General features: G+C 32.1%; 2 protein-coding genes across 4 annotated transcripts; one reads left to right on the top strand and one right to left on the bottom strand.

Moving 5' to 3' along the window:
* Positions 1-7,908, top strand: LOC113856562 (superoxide dismutase [Fe] 3, chloroplastic). 2 transcript variants are annotated; one of them, XM_027488431.1, is made up of 9 exons: positions 1-111; positions 994-1,108; positions 1,839-1,916; positions 3,157-3,348; positions 6,292-6,463; positions 6,838-6,911; positions 6,991-7,017; positions 7,104-7,127; positions 7,205-7,907. In XM_027488431.1, exons 2-9 carry the CDS (start codon positions 1,010-1,012, stop codon positions 7,328-7,330), a joined length of 792 nt encoding a protein of 263 aa, XP_027344232.1. In that variant the 5' UTR covers positions 1-111; positions 994-1,009; the 3' UTR covers positions 7,331-7,907. The 2 variants fall into 2 exon arrangements, with proteins under 2 accessions (XP_027344232.1, XP_027344225.1); XM_027488424.1 differs by having other exon boundaries at positions 20-145; positions 7,205-7,908.
* Positions 7,909-12,116: 4,208 nt separating this feature from the next.
* Positions 12,117-17,872, bottom strand: LOC113858104 (ribosomal RNA small subunit methyltransferase nep-1-like). Of its 2 annotated transcripts, none has more exons than XM_027490568.1 (10): positions 17,814-17,872; positions 16,445-16,559; positions 16,296-16,322; positions 15,447-15,608; positions 14,872-14,964; positions 14,332-14,476; positions 13,713-13,823; positions 13,548-13,630; positions 13,404-13,461; positions 12,117-12,483 (listed from the first exon to the last, which is right to left on the bottom strand). In XM_027490568.1, the coding sequence occupies exons 4-10, from the start codon at positions 15,603-15,605 to the stop codon at positions 12,404-12,406; spliced, it is 729 nt and encodes a 242-aa protein (XP_027346369.1). In that variant the 5' UTR covers positions 15,606-15,608; positions 16,296-16,322; positions 16,445-16,559; positions 17,814-17,872; the 3' UTR covers positions 12,117-12,403. The 2 variants fall into 2 exon arrangements, with proteins under 2 accessions (XP_027346369.1, XP_027346378.1); XM_027490577.1 differs by having other exon boundaries at positions 12,290-12,483; positions 16,445-16,544.
* Between the last annotated feature and the right edge of the window lie 977 nt (positions 17,873-18,849).

The following is an 18,849-nucleotide window of genomic DNA, read 5'->3' as shown; positions in this document are numbered from 1 at the left end:
AAATCTGTTACATTATCTTCACCTGAAGAGTAAGCAACAACTCAACTCAAGGTTAAGTTGGAAGACATTGCTCTCTTCTTTTCCGTCTTGAAAGAAGACATCGCCACTGTGGTGTGTGTTCCAACTGCGTTCTTTTCAGCTTCTTGTAACTTCTCCTTTCCCTTTCTGAATTTCCCATGTTTTTGTTCACTGTTTTTCTCAGCATCTTGCTTTGCTTGATTCTCATTTTTTTTTTGTTGCTTTTTTCTTTTTTATTCCTGTTTTTGCTACCTATAACTTTTAGACTTTCAAACTTTTTATGGTGTTTGCATGTTTGTGGAGAAGATTGGACAAACTTATAGAAAAGATGGGTGGTTTAGCATTGCTCTCTTCTTTTGAAGGGCGTTGTCTTTTATTTATTTATTATTATTATTATGTCTGACTGAAATTTCAAGTTCATAAGCATGACAAGTGCTTGTTTAAATGCCTAAATGATTACAATCTCAGACTCGCATTTATTTCAGTTTTGTGAACATTTTTATCTGTGCTTTGCAACCATATCTTGTTATTATTATTGTCTTTTTGGGATACTTGATTATTTGTTGTATGCTTATGTATGCTCTTTTTTTGTTTTTTTTTTGTGTGTGTGTGTGTGTGATTTTTGGTGAATTTGCAGTTACACTGTTAGGTTTAATCGAAACTTAATTTGTGGACAGTGGGACACAATAGCTGATGCCATATTAATCTTTGGGTCAAGATCTGCTCAGTTAATTTTTCTTGCAATTTGTTGTTTTCCCATGTGGGAAAGGCATGTACTTGGGTTTAGGGTGGAGGATGGCATCAGTTTTGTATTGAAATGCCATCATCAATTTCTATTCTCCACTGCACCATTGTTCATCTTGAATGCGAAAATTGTATCACTGTTTCATTAAATCTACAGTTTGGGTTATAATGGTTGTATTCCATAATGCAATGAACCTTTAAATAATGAATTTATATGCTTATAAATGATAGGAACAACAAAGTATCAATGGCTTCCTGTTACTTCAATCCCGTCCCTACTAGCTGTCATCTCATTTCAGCTGACTTATGTAGACAGTTCAAGATTCCAAAGCTTCTTCTTCACAGGGTATTTTTCTTGGATGGATATTTGTTTGTCTCATTGTCTTGCTGATTAGTCACCCTTTTAAATTATTGTGATTATTTTAGCTACCTTTTCTGGTGATATGCTTAATAAACATGAACATGAATTGCACTTTAGAAGTTGATTTTTGTTGAAGACATGATGAAAAGTCTTTGAACTGAGTGATCTGGATCTTTGGCATGAAAATGCATGAGCTATTATTCTATTTGTTAGAAATGGAAACAAATAGAGCTACAAGGTTACAGACCTAGAATGCAAATTTGCTGTTGCCTTGGGTCGGTTTCCAGTATTGAAATTCATAACATATTTCTAAAAATGGCAAAATATGAATTTTAATCCTACCAAGAAAGTAATTCACTAATAGGCATTAAATTGGATATTGTGTGGCTATATTTTGTTGGTTGCTGGTAGAACAGGTGTGTGTTGTTAGTTCTCTATACATTTTGGTCTAAAAGGTTCATGGAAACATGGGTCATATTGGGATAGCATCATTCCTTAACATAGAAAACTGTGAAACAAAGTTGAAGGTTTGCTTCTGTTGCACTTGGGAAGGATAAATGAATTTCAATATCAGCCATCGACTTCTTTTCTAAAGATTAAAATTGATTTTATACCATTCCTAAATCCTGATTCCTCACAGGAGATTTCTTCACTTTGACAACTACCTTTCTGACTTGTGCTGACATGTTTCCCCTCAATTACATTTTTTATGCAGAAAAAGAGGTTTGATGGCTCACCTAGATCCTCAAATATTACTGCATTTTATGGCTTGAAGACCCCTCTTTATGACCTTGTAAGTGATTCACTTAGTTGCTTGAATGCATGCTATTGTTTGGAGATAATTAATACTGTTTTGGCCTGTATGCATGGGTTAGTTGAGTCAGCTACTGCAGCAGTAAGCTTGTCAGAAATAATTGCATTTGTAGGTTAAATCGTCATTTACAGTTCTGTTTAAGCTAGTGCTAGTTACAATGACTATGGTCGCCTTACATCCAACCTTAAACGAACTTTGAAAGGTAACTTACTTTTTGGAAAGCATTTTATGTCAAAATTTATTTCTCTTAGATAAACTTTTTTTTTTTTTTCTTATTATTTTTATTACAACCATCTTGTCAATTGAGATAAAGAAGAATGCTATCTATTAGAATATCTAGAGAATATCTTATGATGTCTTTGTTGTATCTTGTATTTTAGAGTACCTTAAATGATCTTTTAACAGTTATTTCCAGATTTCACCATCTTTTCTGATTTATTTCATTATTTGATTAGGGTTAAGAATCTTGTACTTGTACTAGTATAAATAAGGGTTAGTGCTTTGTGTCTTGCATCACATCATTATACACCAGTATCAACAAAATCTAATTATACTCGGGCCCAATTTGAATAAACTTTTCAATAAGTACTTATAGGGGAAGAAAGAGGAAAATCAAATGAATCAAACTTCTCCTCAAAGTTAAAATCAAGTTGTGCATCTCAGCTTTTGGAGAAGTTAAATAAAAGAGCTTCTAAGAATGATGAGGTGCATAAATTGATGTTAACTTATTAAAATTTTATTTATTTATTTTAGTTTATTTTTTTTCTTATAAATACGCATTGGTAAGTTTATCCTAACCGAGTCTTGGTATTCCTTCTTGTTCCTCCTTCTCTACTTTAGCCCTATAGTTGAACACCTTCACTTTATTTGTTAAGGTACCTATCATGGAAGAAATGGAAACAAGATACTATTACGTTTTACTGCATGAGGAACATATATTATTTAGAGAGAGCATGAGAGGAAAGTGACAATTAATTATAACTTTCTAAGGATGGGAGAGTTCAGAGAAATAAGAAAGGCTCCATTCACTGTTTAGGACACTATGTTAGAATTTATAAGACCTAAGATCCCATATGATAAATTGATAATTGGGAATCCTAGAAACCTTTTGTTGCCCTTATAAACTTGATGCTCAACATTATCCACAACGACAGCTACTAGTAGCCCCTTTTATCATAATTGATAATTCTCACTTTATTTGTTGCTTCAATATTTCTAGGATGCATTAGAACCATATATGAGTAAGAGGACAATTGACATGCATTGGGGAGAGTATCATCGAAATTTTATAGAAGGTTTGAACAAGCAATTGGAGAAGGATGATATACTATATGGTTACACCATGGATGAACTAATCAAAGTGACATACAACAACGGCAATCCTTTACCTGAATTCAACAATGCAGCTGAGGTACTAATTAGATGTGATCATTTTAAGTTGATTGTGGAGCTGCTTGCTTATTCATATAAAACTATTCAAAATGTTCCAATGTTTATTGTATAGTAAAATAATAACATACACAATGTTGATTGAACCCCCTCTAAGATTTGCAGAATTATGTTTACCTCTTGATGACAGTCACGATCTATGTTGCTGAATAATTGAATTGCATATGACAAAAAGTAAAATTATTATAGCAAAAATAGGAATTGAGACGAGAAGAAAAATAATAAAAGCGAAAATAGAATAGAAATGAAGAAAATGGCGCCACAATCGTAAGATTGATAAGCCAAACCAATGATCGCCATAAGAGTCTTGATTTTTTATAAGATTAAGGAAAATTGATTCACTTAAGAACTTAGAGTCACACACTCTCAAAAGAGTATTTAATCTCAAATTGTATTCAAAACTAATTAAAAGTATGTTTACAAGAGCTTATATATATCTAACGCTCATAAATCAATATAAACACAATCCTAATTGGGCTTCTTGTGCTAACAAGCTCAAGACCAAATAAACTAAATAAAACAACAAGTTTTTTTACCCTAAATAAAAGTTCAAAGTAATAATGACTAACATTAAAATAACTAAATGAAACATGATAATTAAATCCTAATGGGAGTCCATGTTCTTTAAGCGTATGCAATTAACTATCTTTGGTTTTTCAAACTTTGAATTAGGTTTACTTTCAAATAGGGTAACAACCATCTTCTCTATCTCTATTCTATTTTCGCTTTTATTATTTTTCTTCTTGTCTCAATTTCTATTTTTATCCTAATAATTCTATTTTTTGTTGTATGAAATTCAATTCACAATCATTAATTCGGCAACATGAATTGTGATTGTCATCACCTCTCATCTTGCTTCAGAAATTACATTTGCTTCCTTATCTTTATCATTTTGTTTCTACACAAGGCTACATTAATGGTATATGAATGTATAGAAAAGTTGAAGAGGGTAGGTGAGAGTAATTTAGGTAAATCTCAAGGTAATTAAGTGTAATGTACGTCACATTTAGTTTTTGCAACACCGAACAAATGTATCCATTGACAAGTAATAGTAATAATACTTGATTATATATTCAATGAGAGTCAATAATCTTCATTTTATACAAACCAAGGTATTTATTAATTATTAACACTTTCAAATGCACAAAATTTAAACTTCAAGCTTCAAAAGTTATTAAAGGACTTTATCCTTCTTGAAATATTGGGATAATTGTCTATGTGTTTGCAGGGAGGGATTGAACTTAGGATCAGGGATGATTTGTTGAAATGCTACTGCTTTAGGTCTTAGGATAGGAATTTATTGCTAAAAAAGTCTGAATAGCTTTGATGGTGGGCCTGTTTGGTTTTTGAAAATATTTTCTGTTTTTTATTTTAAATTACAAAGCTACCACTTTGATTTCATTTTTTCTCTTGTTTTCTAAGATTTAGGGAATAGGGATGACAAAACGGGTCAACCCATCCCGTTTTGTCACGCCTCACCATAAACTCATTAAAAAATGGGTTTGATTCAACTTATCCTGTTTTTTAAGTAGGTTTTGAAAACATCAATCTGCCCCGTTTTATTAATAGGGACCCACTTAAATATTTAAAAAATTAATATCATATAAATTAAACAAAAATTATAAAATATATAATATTAAATTTTAATCTACATAAATTACTAATTTAAGTAATATTAAGATTTAACTTTAATATTTATTCAATTATATATTTTTTAAATTATTATTATTCCTTTTACAATTTTTGACTCAACAAGTCAATTAGCCATGCCCCCCCCTCTAACTTGTTTTAAAATGCGAAGTAAGTGGACACTGGTTAAGTAGTTGTCGAGTTTGAAATTGTAACCCATCTTGCCAAATTTGGTGGGTTAGGTGAATTTATCTGACGGGTTAAACCCATATTGTGAACTCTACTAAGATTTGTACAATAAATAGTGAAAACAGAAAAAAAGTTGTTTTCTAGTGTTTCTTGTACCAATCTTTAAAAATAGGAAATAAAATGAAAACAGAGAATATTTCCTGAAACCAAACAATTCCTAAATTTTCCTATATTTTTTGAGAGCATGAATTGTGATGTTTCTGCTACTTATCTGATATCTCTCTCTCTTTTCATTTTTATTTTTCCTTTATTAAAATTTAGGGCTCTAAAAGTTGTTTGTAAGCTGTAAATATACTAGAACTTCCTGCACCATTTTCATTTATACTTGTCTTTAATAAACAATTTCCTTCTCTATCTTGTAGTAGTCTTTTTTCTTCCTTGAAATATTTATCAATTTTATTTTATTTTGTATTTTTTTCTATTTGTCCTTATCAAGGTAAAAGGAAAGTTTTACCTTACGGAAATATGACCAACTATCCTATACAGTAGTGAATGCTAGGTCTTAAAGGAATAACACAAGAAAAAAGTGAGAGTGGCAGAAATGAGAATGCTAAGATGAATGCGTGGACATATGAGAAAGAACATGATACAAAATGATAATATACGAGAGAATGTTAGAATAGTACCTATAGTGAGAAAAATGATTGAAAATTGTCTAAGGTGGTTCGGTTATATATAGAAAAGACATTTGAAGGCACCAATAAGAAAAAGAGAATTGTATGACTCTTAGTTCAACAAAGAGAAGTCGAAGGAAACCCAAAAAAATCTTACACAAAATTATTAAAAGAAACATTTTGATTAATCAAATTTCTGAAAGTTTTATTTTTAACCGAGCTCAGTAGCATCATGTGATTCATGTAGCCAACCTCACCTAGTGAGATAAGGGTTAGTTGTTTTTTCTATTTAGCATGGAATTAGGTGTCCTTCCTATCTGCATGAGGAAGCTAATCCAAATTACAATTGTGGCTGCTTTGTTGCTATATGCTTTGATATTTAAATGCTGTATGGTCAATTCTTTTACACCCAGGTTTGGAATCATGACTTCTTCTGGGAATCTATCCAACCAGGAGGGGGTGGCTTGCCCCAACCAGGTCTCCTTCAACAGATTGAAAAGGATTTTGGATCATTTGCAAATTTTAGAGAGAAATTTATACATGCAGCACTCACAGTATTTGGTTCTGGCTGGGTTTGGCTAGTTTGTAAGTCCATTCCTAATTGATTCTCCCCCCTCCCCTCTTTCTTCTTCTCAATACTGCATTATTCAAATTCCTAATTAATTACCATAAAATCCTTGAATTTCCCTGATGATATGCATCTGTGTAAATTAAATGTAAGATTTAAAAATAAGAACCTCAATTGTGTTTTCTTGGAGTGGTTGTTAAATTCTCTTTGAGAATATTTAATTATTCTATGCTTGAGGTTCTCTTGTTAGCGGGTTTAATTCCAGAGTAATTGCATTGCAAGACCAGTTGGGTAGAAAAAAGCTGATGTATATTATCTTAAATTTAACCTTTGATATTTTGCTTTACTAATGCTGGTGGTGATTGTTGCTAATATTCCTTGATTGTCATAGTGAAGAGAGAAGAGAAACGACTAGCCATAGTGAAAACTACAAATGCGGTTTGCCCAATTGTCTGGGATGATATAGTAAGTTAATTTCCACCTCCTCCATTAAACTTGTTTGATTTAATATTGGAAATGGAGTTAATAATCTTTTCTCATGCAGCCAATTATCAATTTGGATTTGTGGGAGGTATGCCTCTCTCTCTCCCACAGCTCAAACAAAATTAACATTGTTTTGTAGTCATCACTAACTGACTGTCACTTTCTTTACTGCAGCATGCATACTATCTGGATTACAGGGTACGTAATGATTGTAGATTGTCAGTTATTTTCCATTAATGGATTAACCTAACAATCATTGTGTGACTATTGGGCAGAATGATAGAGCAAAGTATGTGGATGTATTTATGAACCACCTTGTGTCTTGGAATGCTGCAACAGAACGTATGACAAGGGCAGAGGCTTTTGTAAACTTAGGAGAACCTAAAATTCCTGTTGCATGAAATATTGAAATGCTTAATGATTACAGTCGTGGGAACTGGGAACTGGCAACAGGCATATGTCATCTTAGGTGGAGTTGATATAGAATTCAAGGGCTTCACATGTCATGAGGTTTAATCGTATGACAAAGGAATGGATAGGCTTCAGCAACCGTTCCAGTGCAACGTTCATAGTGCCCCATGTGCTTTTTGGTATTCTATTTTTGCTATGTCTAGGATTGAGGACAACTTGTCATTTGAGGAGATCTAGTGAACTTAGAGCAGGAGGCAAGGATTTCAATGTATAATGGTAGAGAAAAACAAGCAAGTTCTTTTAGTTATTGTAGTCTTAGGGTATGAAAGTATGAATGTAATTATTAACGTGGCAAGAGGTTATTAAATTTCAAAACTGAACCACAATTTTGGCCACTGATGAGTACAACTCCAGGGGTTGTGTTATTCACATCCACAAGGAAGGGACTTCAACGAATTTGATTTAGTTTATTTTGATGAAATAATTTATTTGTAAATTTTTGAGAAAGTTTAGAAAAAAAAAATATTGTAAATAATACTTCTTTGAGGAAGTAAATAATACTTTAGTGACATTTACCTCTTTGCCACTTTACCTAACATACTATATATATATATATATATATATATACACACGCGCGCGCGATCAGGCACAAACACTGGGCATATGAAATAAAAGGAGCAGTCAGTTCTTACGCACCACAAACACATAAATCTGTTCACCAGAAGCAGCTGTGATGTAGTCTTCGAAGTTTGTGAACCCTTGGGAACGAGCACCATGCATGCAGCCTAAATTTACAATTTCACATCCATGCCAGCCAATAAATTACTCGAGTCAAATTGGAACCCAAAAGAAATGCAAACATGTAATAGTTCATACCTATTTTTCGTGAGTTTGCAGGTAAAGCGGACACTATGCTTGACAAGTCAGTTATTCTGTGCCAAATCACTTGATCGTTGTTAGGATTGGTTATTCTTCCAGCTCCGAATAATTCATCTACAAAAAATTTCCATGTCTTTGTTGTAATATTTTTCTGGTTCTAGGAATGCAGAAACTCGAAGAACTTGATGAAGAATTGGGAACCATATAATGAAAGGCCCCGAAATGGATTTATTAAGATGAAGAAAAGAATTACAAGAATTTTATGAATGAAGTACATGATACCCCAATCTAACATCAGAGTTGTTATTTATAACAAAACTGTCACAATTAACACCTAACAGATTTGATAAACCCAACTAAAAACACGTGGCAACCTACTAACACAGCCTCACCGACTTAAGGCTTCGTGGCACCTTATTAAAACAGGCTCACCGACTAAAGACTTCAAATATTTCCTAACAGTCTTACTCTTAGCTATATATCTGTGTACATTCGTGTCCCTAAAAGGACTAGGTTGAGAGCTCAAAGTAAAAGATTTGATCCTCTGATTTGCAGTAGAGCAGCTCAAGTCTACCCTTGTTCGTTTGATCTCACCGGAAATGAAACCTTGTCTCTACATGCTTACTTCTTCCATGCGCCACTGGATTCTTCGCTAAATTGATTTCTGATTTATTATCAATTAGCAATTTCATGGAATGTAATCCTCTCAGATTCATTTCTTCGAGCAAACTCTCAAGCCACATAACTTGACATGCTTCCATTGAGGCTGACATGTACTCAGCTTCACATGTACACAAGGCCACCACAGTTTGTTTACTGGAACACCAAGCTATTGGTGTCTTCCCAATCATGAACACAGTGCTCTTGCGATCATTTTTATCTCCACACCAATCAAAATCAGAGAAACTAACAATGATATCAGCTGCTACATTGTTTTGGTTATTAAAAAAAATAATCCTTAAGTCTGATGTTACATTAGAATTCTCTTAGCTGCCATGAGATGAGATTTCTTAGGCTCTTACATGTGTCTACTTACCAAACCAACACTGTAAGCCAAGCCAGGCCTAGTGTTGCACAAAAATACCAGAAATCCCACAATTTGTTTGTATAGAGTAGCATCAACAGACTCTTAATGTCCTTCCTTGTCAAGTTTCATGCAATCAGTCATGTTGAATCTTTTTAGTACATCAGCGGCAAACTTCTTCTGGGGCATGAGAATGCCACTTTTGGTTGTGACATTCAATCCCAGAAAATAGGACAATTCTCCAAGATCGGATGGTAGATTACAATGTTGAGAACTGATTGTATTTTATTTAAAAAGTGAGACATATCAGGTAATTTTACCCTAATTGGGGCCGCATTTAAAATTAATGCTCATTGTCGCCGAACAATTAACTATGAACACCTCCATTTCCACGACTTTGACGAGTTTCTTACTTCCTTACCGGTAGGAAGTCTAAGAATCAAGAATCAATCATATCATATCTACATTTCACAAATCCAGCAATATAGTAATTTGACCAGAAAAAAAATGAAAAAGAAGAAGCATCACATTACCCCGGGAAAATCATCTCGTGGTTCAAAATCAAATGAGAGATTACTCAGCAAGAAAACGACACTTCCGAGGTGTGACCCACCAGACCCTTTTATCTTCCCCGCGTGTGGCCGACATCTCCGAGTGGGTCCGTTCAACTTGCATCAAGAGAGAGAGTAAAGACACCAAAGGGAGCACTTTTTCTATAATTTTTTTTTAATTTTAGCATGCAGGCTGTGAAAACTTCCTCACGTACGTACGGAATAACTTAATATGGATTTCTGCCTATCCTACAATGTTGCAGATAAGTCCCTACAAAATTTTAAATTGCTCTTTTGTTCATTACTTCCTAGTTAAAATTTCGTAATGATTAGATTATGATCATATTTAGATTAATGAAAGAGTAAAATATAATATAAAAATAAAACATATAGTATTTTATCATTTAAATTATTAAAATAAAATAATTAGCTTAAATTATTTTCATTTTTTCTTTTGAATTGGGAATAAAATGATAATTTTTTTCCATTTCTATCTCAATAATATCAATAATGGAATAATTATTTTCTTTTTATTTTTTATTTTTTTTTTGGGTAACAAAGGAAGCTAAAGCCTAAAAATAAGATTACAAATGAATACTATGTTGTGTAAAAATACATATTACATGAGGTAACAATAGTTGCTCTAATTCTAATAAGGTTAAGAATGAACTAATAAGGCAAAGTTATGATGACAAGTCATATTAGCAAGTATATCAATACAAATTTGGCTATGTCAATCTGACTTTCTTTTGATAGCTCCTTTCTTCATCATTGCTTGAAATGACTTTAGTTACCATCAAGGAATTTAATTGTAATTTGATGTGTTTGAATCCTAGTCTTCAAACAATATTCAATCCCTTCAAGACTCATAAAACAAGCTCAAAAAACAAAGGTTAGTCCAAGATTTTTTAAAACACCTGCTATCTGTTGTCCTATTTTAGTTTTTATTATGCTGCCACATTCTGCATCATTGACCTTCTTGTAAACACCATATTTTTCAAGTATACCCAACTTTAAGGAGGGGAACAAGAAGCAATCATACTTATTATTGTTTTATAATTTTTTATATAAAAATTAACTTTAATTGTGGTAATTTTAGTTTATCTTGTATAATAGGACCTTATAATTTTGTTTTAAAACAAACTATATTTTATTATAGTAGTTCAATAGAACCTTACAATTTCATTTAAATAAAAATAAAAACTTGATACTCTAATGTAGCAATTTGGTATAAGTCGTGAAAATATGGCATTATAATTTTATTATAAAAAATAAAATATAAAAACTTGTTCCTTATAATAGAGATTTAGTGCATACTAAACCGCTATAATAGGATGACTTTATTATAACAATTTGAATTTGAAGAAAATTTAAAATACAAAGAACTAGACGAGGAGATTTGCATGACCTTTAGTACTCCATAAAAAATGGGGTACCCGTGCTTCAGAGATAAAAGAGAAAAATTTAGCCCAAATCTTAGAATAAAGTTATGAATTCCAAGCTTAAATAAGCAGGTCCAAAAATAGAAAATCCTAAAAGGCAAAAAAAAATTGCTAATTTGAAGGCTGTATAGATTCATCCCATCACATTGAGCAAAAAAACCCGTGTATGCTTGTTATTGTTGAGGGTGTTTGGTGCATCATCATGTTGACATCTATAGAGCCAGTTTTCAGTAGTCTCTCTTTCTTGGTTGCTTCTGTATTTGCTGAAGTTAATGTCAGGTGAGGACAAAAATAGCTAGTTATTAATCAACTGGAGGATTGGAAAAATGCTGAAACAATAGGAAATGTGTATTTGTGGAGAGAAAGATAAAATACCTTGTCTCGTAAATAGGGTTGTGGTTGGAGCAGCGATGCAAAACTATGTATACAGCTTTATTGTGTTCTATACATCTATCTTTTTTTTATTTTTTGTGTTCTATACATCTATCTTTTTTTTATTTCTTGTTTCCAGCAAATTGATCCTTGATGGAATGTCTTAGAAATTTCTTAGATTTTCTTACTTCTGTCTTAAAAGAGGAATAAAGGGCTACTATCAATTTGGCAAGACTAGTTAATAAGTTACCTGACTTAAATTTTGAGGAAATAAAAGAAGTACGCATTTCCTTTATGATAGACACTAATTTGAACAAAGAGATAAATAATGAATATTCTAAATTACAATTTTCTTATCAGCTCCTTTTAAAATACTCAAACTTATTATTTAGAATTTCTATCTTATGACTCTTTTATCATAGATTTTGGAATTTCTTCTGCTAATAGAGGAATTACATGAAAAATAAAAATGGAGGATCAAATAAAAAATTCACAATTTTTTGTTAAGAGACTAAATCCTTATATAAACCTTATTTTTATATCGATTTTTAACTTTCTAATTATACACATTGATTTTAGATACAAAATCTTGTTTATCAAACTAGAGAAAATATGCCCTAACAAGAATATCAGTACCACTCATCCGCCCACAAGAATATATTTAGATGGAGAGGTTTATAGGCAAATGGGAAATTTTAAATTAAGAGAATCATCAAATATTTTAAAATGAAAATAGATACCAAGGGAAACACTCGCCTTATATATACTCGTTAATCAAAAATAAAAACTTCAAATTCATTGGATCTTCCAATTTCTCTCTAACGCAATGCAGATCCGCCTAAGACAAGTCCCAGCACTCAACGGATAAGCTGAAACTATACAACACAAAACAAAGAACTTTAGAAATCAAATAATAATACTTGAACTATGAAATTAACAAGAATGATAATATCAGTAGAAGCACAAAGTACTATCAATAAAACTTAGCTGAACACCCTTTAATCACAAAAGTAGAGAAAGGAGAAGAATGTGATGCAACCGACTATATACCCTCCAAAAATCAAGAATCAACATGTATTCCCCATCTTAAAATAAAAGTATGCTCAGTTTTAAATCTATAAATCAATAAAGTATTATTGATGGAAACCAAAATGCATTATGACAATGGGTGTCTTTTAAATCTTTAGAATAGCAATCATCTTGCTATCCACTATTCTCCTATAGCCGTTCTAGGGTTGCATTTGCAATTTGACCAATCTCCAATTCTACTTGCAAGCAAGCCCACACAGGTTGAGGGACTAGGATCATAGAATCATGTGATTATGTGTCAGCTTACAATTTAAATACCATGATCATGAGGACTAAGTCCTATGAACAGGCAACTAATTAAAAAAAAAAAAAAAAAACTTCACTTTATGTTCTGTGTACATAATCACAATAGACCTTTTCTTAACATGTGAAGCTTTACTACAAGTTGTCTGTTTTTATTAAGAAGAGAAGTGTTTTATGGATGTTCTTCTTACCCCAAACATGAAATTATAAGAATTTTATCATAAAACTACAGATAATTCATCTATTCAAAATTTTGAATTTTCCTATCCAAATCTTATTCAAATTGCTAAATAGTGAAACAACAATACATTCACTAATTAGATTGGTGGATTATATAGAAAACACATACCAATCACTATTAACAATACACATCATTTATTCTATCTTATACAATATGACAAAACATTGTAGCCACAAGTTAAAACTTGAATCTCAAATAAATACAGAATTATTTAAGAATAACCTGATATAAGATCATCAATGTAGTCAACATCAATTTTTCCATGAGCCATTGCACCAACCTAAATAATTGTTAAACAAATCAATTAGTGAAATGACAGAATAAGCCTCATCTTAAAAACACGCATGATGGCTCACAAAAGCTTACAACAAATACAAGGTTCTCATCACAATTAACGGCATCAGCATAGTCTCTTAAATGAACTGCCTTGGGCGAACTAAAAGAAAGACCTACAACATTATAAAGGCAGCACATAAAATCTCTTCACAAAAGACATTGGCATTTTAGCATTTGCCTAATTTTAATACTCACCTATTTTGCGGGAGTTGACAGGAAAGTGATGAGTCACAGGGTTTTCAATTAACCTTAAAAGCTTTCCCTGACCATTCTTTGACTTGATACTGAACTTTTGCAGCAACTCCGCTACAATAATTATTGAATATTTCAAAATAGGGATAGGCAAAGATGTTGATATGATGACAAGAACCAGGAATATGGATGGATTATGTAGTAATATTGATGCAAACGAGTTAAACCAACAGGAAAATAAAGCAACTCAAATAAGAAAAATAGATAATACTGGTATTATTTGATATGAAAAGGAAAATCAATAGAATGAGTACTACTGCCAAAGAGCTAGGCTCTACAGAGAGCATTAGCTCTCTATCCATAACCAACTTCTCGATTTTGAAAAGATACCCCTCTTTCACACACCTATACCACTATAACAAACTCCTAATCACTTGGCTAACAAACTCTCTTCTCTCTCTGGCATTTAATCTCCTTGCCTATACACTTCTTATTTCTTCTAGTGTAAACTCTCCATAGCATGGGCTTGGCCAATTGACAGACCAACTGACCATTTTGAGTCCATATTCTCAACTGCAGTCCTAACAAATACAGTAATATAATTATGAATAGAAAAACTTACCCATCATATTACAAAAGCTTCCCAGTGTTTTTGGTATTTGAGTTTGAGGTTCGACTCTAATAAGAATTCCTTCATCAGTCCTGATGAATACAGCACGTAATCTACCAGCCATGCGAAGCCGACTACTCATAATTTGAAGGAGAGCCTATAGTCATTAACATTTAGAGTCAAATTAATCAAGAAAAACAAGATAAAAACTTTCAAACCCTTAGAGGTGGTATACAATACTTATTCAAGGTAAAACTACAATAGAATAGAATACAAAAATAAAATTAGTCAGAGAACCAACCAACGGCTAGGTTGTAATTAGATTCATACAGAGTACAAGACCAGAAAATTCATAGTAGGAATTATTTCACATCCAACTATTGTGCAAAAATTACCATTCTACCAATTTCATGTTACTCATAAGTCATAACTCACAAGGAGTCTATAGCCCTTGTCTCCACATTCCTGCCTTCGGGCAATTCAAGAATAAAATCCCCAAAACATAAAATGAAGACACCAACTCAGCATCAAGGAATGAAAACAGTAGCTAACCTCGTGAACAATATCAGGCCTATAATCATAAGGATTCAAATTTTTCCTCCGCAAAAAATTGGCATGCTCATCTGGATTCAAAATTTGGTATTTCTGAAATAAGCCATGTAATTGCAATGATTAGGAAGAAAAGCTACTTAAAGGTAGAGTTTGAAAAGATGTTAGATAGAGTATCTCTCTTGAAAAGAAGCATAGAGAAGAAGGCAGTTTTGTTTTCTAATCAATGGACAAGCTTCTCATGACTTTTAAAAGCACATTATCAAGCTAAAATTAGAGCACTTAGAAAATCTATATATATATATATATATTTATATTTCACTCAATGTTTCTCTATTCAAACACAATCTGAATATAGAAGCATTTTTTTTTTCAAAAATTACTATTTTGAAGCTGATGTTGATTTTAAATACTGTATTTCCTATTTTTAAATGGAAAAACGCTTACCAATATAAACACTCAAAAATGCTATTGACATTTATAAAATACAAATTTTCATTCTTTTCAGTGGAAAATTCATCAGAACATGAATCTGACTAATAGAGAGGGGCATGGCCCAGTTAGGAAAGAAAACTAACTTTGCCAACATATGCAGCAACCAGTGAAGCTTTCTCAAGAATGAAATACACTCCATTTTTTGAACTTTGGTCACGAGGTGCCAGTGGAATTCCCGGAAGTTGTACCACTGAATTATCATCCTCTTCATCCACTTTTAATTCATTGTGTTTTGAAGGCATATTCTGTTGAGAGAAAGTGACATGATTTTGGATGCAAAAACTACTTAATAATAACAAAAAAATCATTAATTTTATAAAATTTATATCAATATAAAATATTTTTCTTATGGCCTTGCAATGCACTTACATTGTGCAAGGAAGAAAAAGTATAAACTAGTTAATGTAAAACCGAACAACAAACACAATTGGGTTTCGCTAGAAAAAAGTCATTCAATCAAAAGACAGAGACAATGTATGAACCAAATATACAGCATAAGACTTTCTAAGAAAAAAATAAGAGAGAAAGAAGTGTACCCAAAATATAAGTGAAAATTTCTTTCAGAATGCTAAATAAAAAACCCAATTGACATGGGAAATGGAATGGAGCAAACTGAACAGAAAATATAAAACAGATTCAGAACATATGAACTGAGTCCTATTCTCAAAATAAAATAGAGAATATTTTGTTTTGAAACACCATGCTTATAAATCAGAAGAAACAACAATGGCCCAGAACCCTATAATGAAAATGTTGTCCTAAACATCAGAAACACACAGCAGGAAACTTTAATGCAATTGTAAACTTGATATTTGAATTTCAAAACAAACAAGGACTAAATAGGAATGACCATATTAGAAACTGGTAGCCAAGGACCATCAATGCCATCAATACTGAGAAAGATGAGAAAGGAATTGGACATGAATACTTACAAAAATTGCAGGAGCAAGACACAGTACCTAAAAGAATTATAAAATGAAAAAGGAATTAAAACCATTAAAATTTTGCAAATAAAAGCAGCATCAGCTCGAATCCATACAGCAAGATTAACAGAACAAAAGTTTCAGAATGAAAAGCTCACTGATATTAATTCACTTCAAGAATACAGCAAAAGACATCCAGTGGAATTGCCTCCAAAATGAGCCGATATAAGAACACAAGGAGTTTCCTTTTTGCTCCTCCTAAAGAGCAAATCCCTTTAAAAACATAGAATAAAATAAAACCAAGGTCCATCATACAAGAAAACTAAACATGCATTACAAAAATGAGAACACTTTGTCCTTTTTCTTATTCCTATTCCATCAAAAAGTGGTTACCATTAAATGGCACCTAAACCACAAGGAAGTAATTTGCAGGCACAAGTGCAGAATGCCAACTTTCCCATAACAGCTTCAATGAGGGCATGAGAAGAGCATGACAGAATGCACAAACAGGGCTAAGCATTTTCATGTTTTATGTTTTAACTGTGTGAACCCTACCAATGATTCAACAACCAAAACAAAAAATTGAATGACATCCAGACGTTCATTTTAGGCCACCATAAAATCCTATGTTTATAAACTATGCATGGGGATAGAATAATGTGTCAAGGACCTTTTGATGAAATTATAGCAACCTTGGTAGCAAAACGATGCCTCAGGTTTAAACATAAATGCAGACAGCTATTTAACTACGAATCTATTAGTATGTTATTTCACTTTACCATCCAAGACTATATAGTTACCAATCACAAACAGCATCACAAAGCTGCTGAGCTCAAAAATGCTATCACGGTAAAGCAGACAGTGATAAGTCTGCTATATCAAATATTAACGACGCAAGATAAAGGATTTGTAGTGCACACATGTAAATGCTCAAAAATAAAATGTTACCTACACTTAAGACATACTCTTTTTTTTTTTTTATATAGTTAAGACATACTCTTTAATAAGCAAAAGTCATACACAAACATTATCAATGCTTGGGATAGTCAATAACGTAATAGTGTATGCCAATAAAAAATTCATAACTATTTTACATTAAAGAAAATTCGTAGTTCATACTCATATAAGACAAGGCAACATTGCTAATAAACACAAAAACAAAAGTTGAACAGCCATGTAACTATCTACACTCCAAAATTACCCTTAGAAGCACGATTCTTTTCAGAACACCCCTCCCTTTACTTTCCTGAAAAATCAAAAGATGCCCAGTTGCCAAAAGCATAAACTTTTCCAAATGTTAATGACTACAATGAATACGAAACTACGAAAAGGGAAGAAATTAATGAACCACACAAGCCAAACCCATGAAATTACCACAAACAAAATGAAACAGAGAGGGGAAAAAATCAGCACAAAAATGGTACTGCAGTTCCCGGTATGAAAGCTACAACAATACCCACATAGAATAATTGTACAAAGACAATCTCTAAAAAAATTTAAAACGAAACGAAGAGTAGAAAAATAGACCTTAGGGCAGCAAGGTTTGTGATTTCTCACTGTCGCCAAAAAAGAAGAGTAGAAAACATGGCAGAAGAGAGGGGTGAGAGTGGATTAAATTTGCTCATAACCGATCTAAATCTATTTTTTGAATTTTAAACTAATTTATTTTTTTCTTAAATTAGTTTTAAACTTGTTTTAAAATTTGAATTTGATTTAAAACTAATTTTAAATATATAATTTTAGTTAAATTAGCTTTAGATGCTAAATTAGTATAATTATTATGTAATAAATTTTTTGATTTTATATTATTTTTATTACATTTTTAATTATAAATTTTTAAAAATATATATTTTGATGAATTGGAAATATTATTAATGTACTTTTCTTGAAAATATTATTAATATCATGTTCCCTTAATCAGGCTAGATGGAGCTCACTCAAGCAAGCATATCAGAAAATAGTGGGTGACCACTTTCTACATATCTCTCTCAGGCGAGATGTCCGTCGCTCAAGCGAGATGTTTTTCGCTCAAGCGAAAGCGTGCGAGAGTAAGGGGTATTTAAGAGATTTCCATCATAAAAATTTTATTTCATTCTAAACTCACGTCCCTCTCAGAGTTTTCTCTGAACTCTCTTTTCTATTATTTAGATAAAAGTCTTAGAAACTTCGATTTCTTTTCAAATCTAAACTTGGACATTGAATTTAAACGACTCCAAGTAAGTTTCTCTGAATAAAACGTTGTTTACTCCTATCGTTTTTCATGTTTTTGTTTTTATGGATATCTCTTGGTATTCAAGAGAACTTCCATAGCTGACCTTTAATCATTTTCAATATCTCTTTATGAAAGCATCTTTGAGTAAGGAGGGTTTTATTTTATCGTTATACTATGGTATTTATTTTGTGCTCTTAGAGTACTTATATATGAACATTTTAAGAGAATATGTAGTTGTGATAGTTATTGTATGAATAATAAATGAAAAGATGTTTGTTTGATTGTTTAGATTGATTGGTTGTTTAGAATAAATGGTTGATATATGCATTATATAACGAGCACTCACTGTGA

The sequence above is a fragment of the Abrus precatorius genome, unplaced genomic scaffold (genome assembly GCF_003935025.1).
Source record: "Abrus precatorius isolate BTA unplaced genomic scaffold, Abrus_2018 Scaffold1, whole genome shotgun sequence".
Taxonomy (NCBI): Eukaryota; Viridiplantae; Streptophyta; class Magnoliopsida; order Fabales; family Fabaceae; genus Abrus; species Abrus precatorius.
Note: the sequence above shows the minus strand (reverse complement) of the source record. Positions and strands in the feature narration are given on the sequence as shown.

Coding starts and splice junctions, on each gene's coding strand:
- LOC113856562 (XM_027488424.1), top strand. CDS start 1,010: ATGGCTTCCTGTTACTTCAATCCCGTCCCTACTAGCTGTCATCTCATT. Junction 6,912..6,990: donor CAATTGTCTGGGATGATATA/GTAAGTTAATTT, acceptor TTTCTCATGCAG/CCAATTATCAATTTGGATTT. Junction 7,018..7,103: donor TCAATTTGGATTTGTGGGAG/GTATGCCTCTCT, acceptor TCTTTACTGCAG/CATGCATACTATCTGGATTA.
- LOC113858104 (XM_027490568.1), bottom strand. CDS start 15,605: ATGCCTTCAAAACACAATGAATTAAAAGTGGATGAAGAGGATGATAAT. Junction 13,462..13,547: donor ATGAGAACCTTGTATTTGTT/GTAAGCTTTTGT, acceptor ACAATTATTTAG/GTTGGTGCAATGGCTCATGG. Junction 12,484..13,403: donor CATTGATGATCTTATATCAG/GTTATTCTTAAA, acceptor TGTGTTGTATAG/TTTCAGCTTATCCGTTGAGT.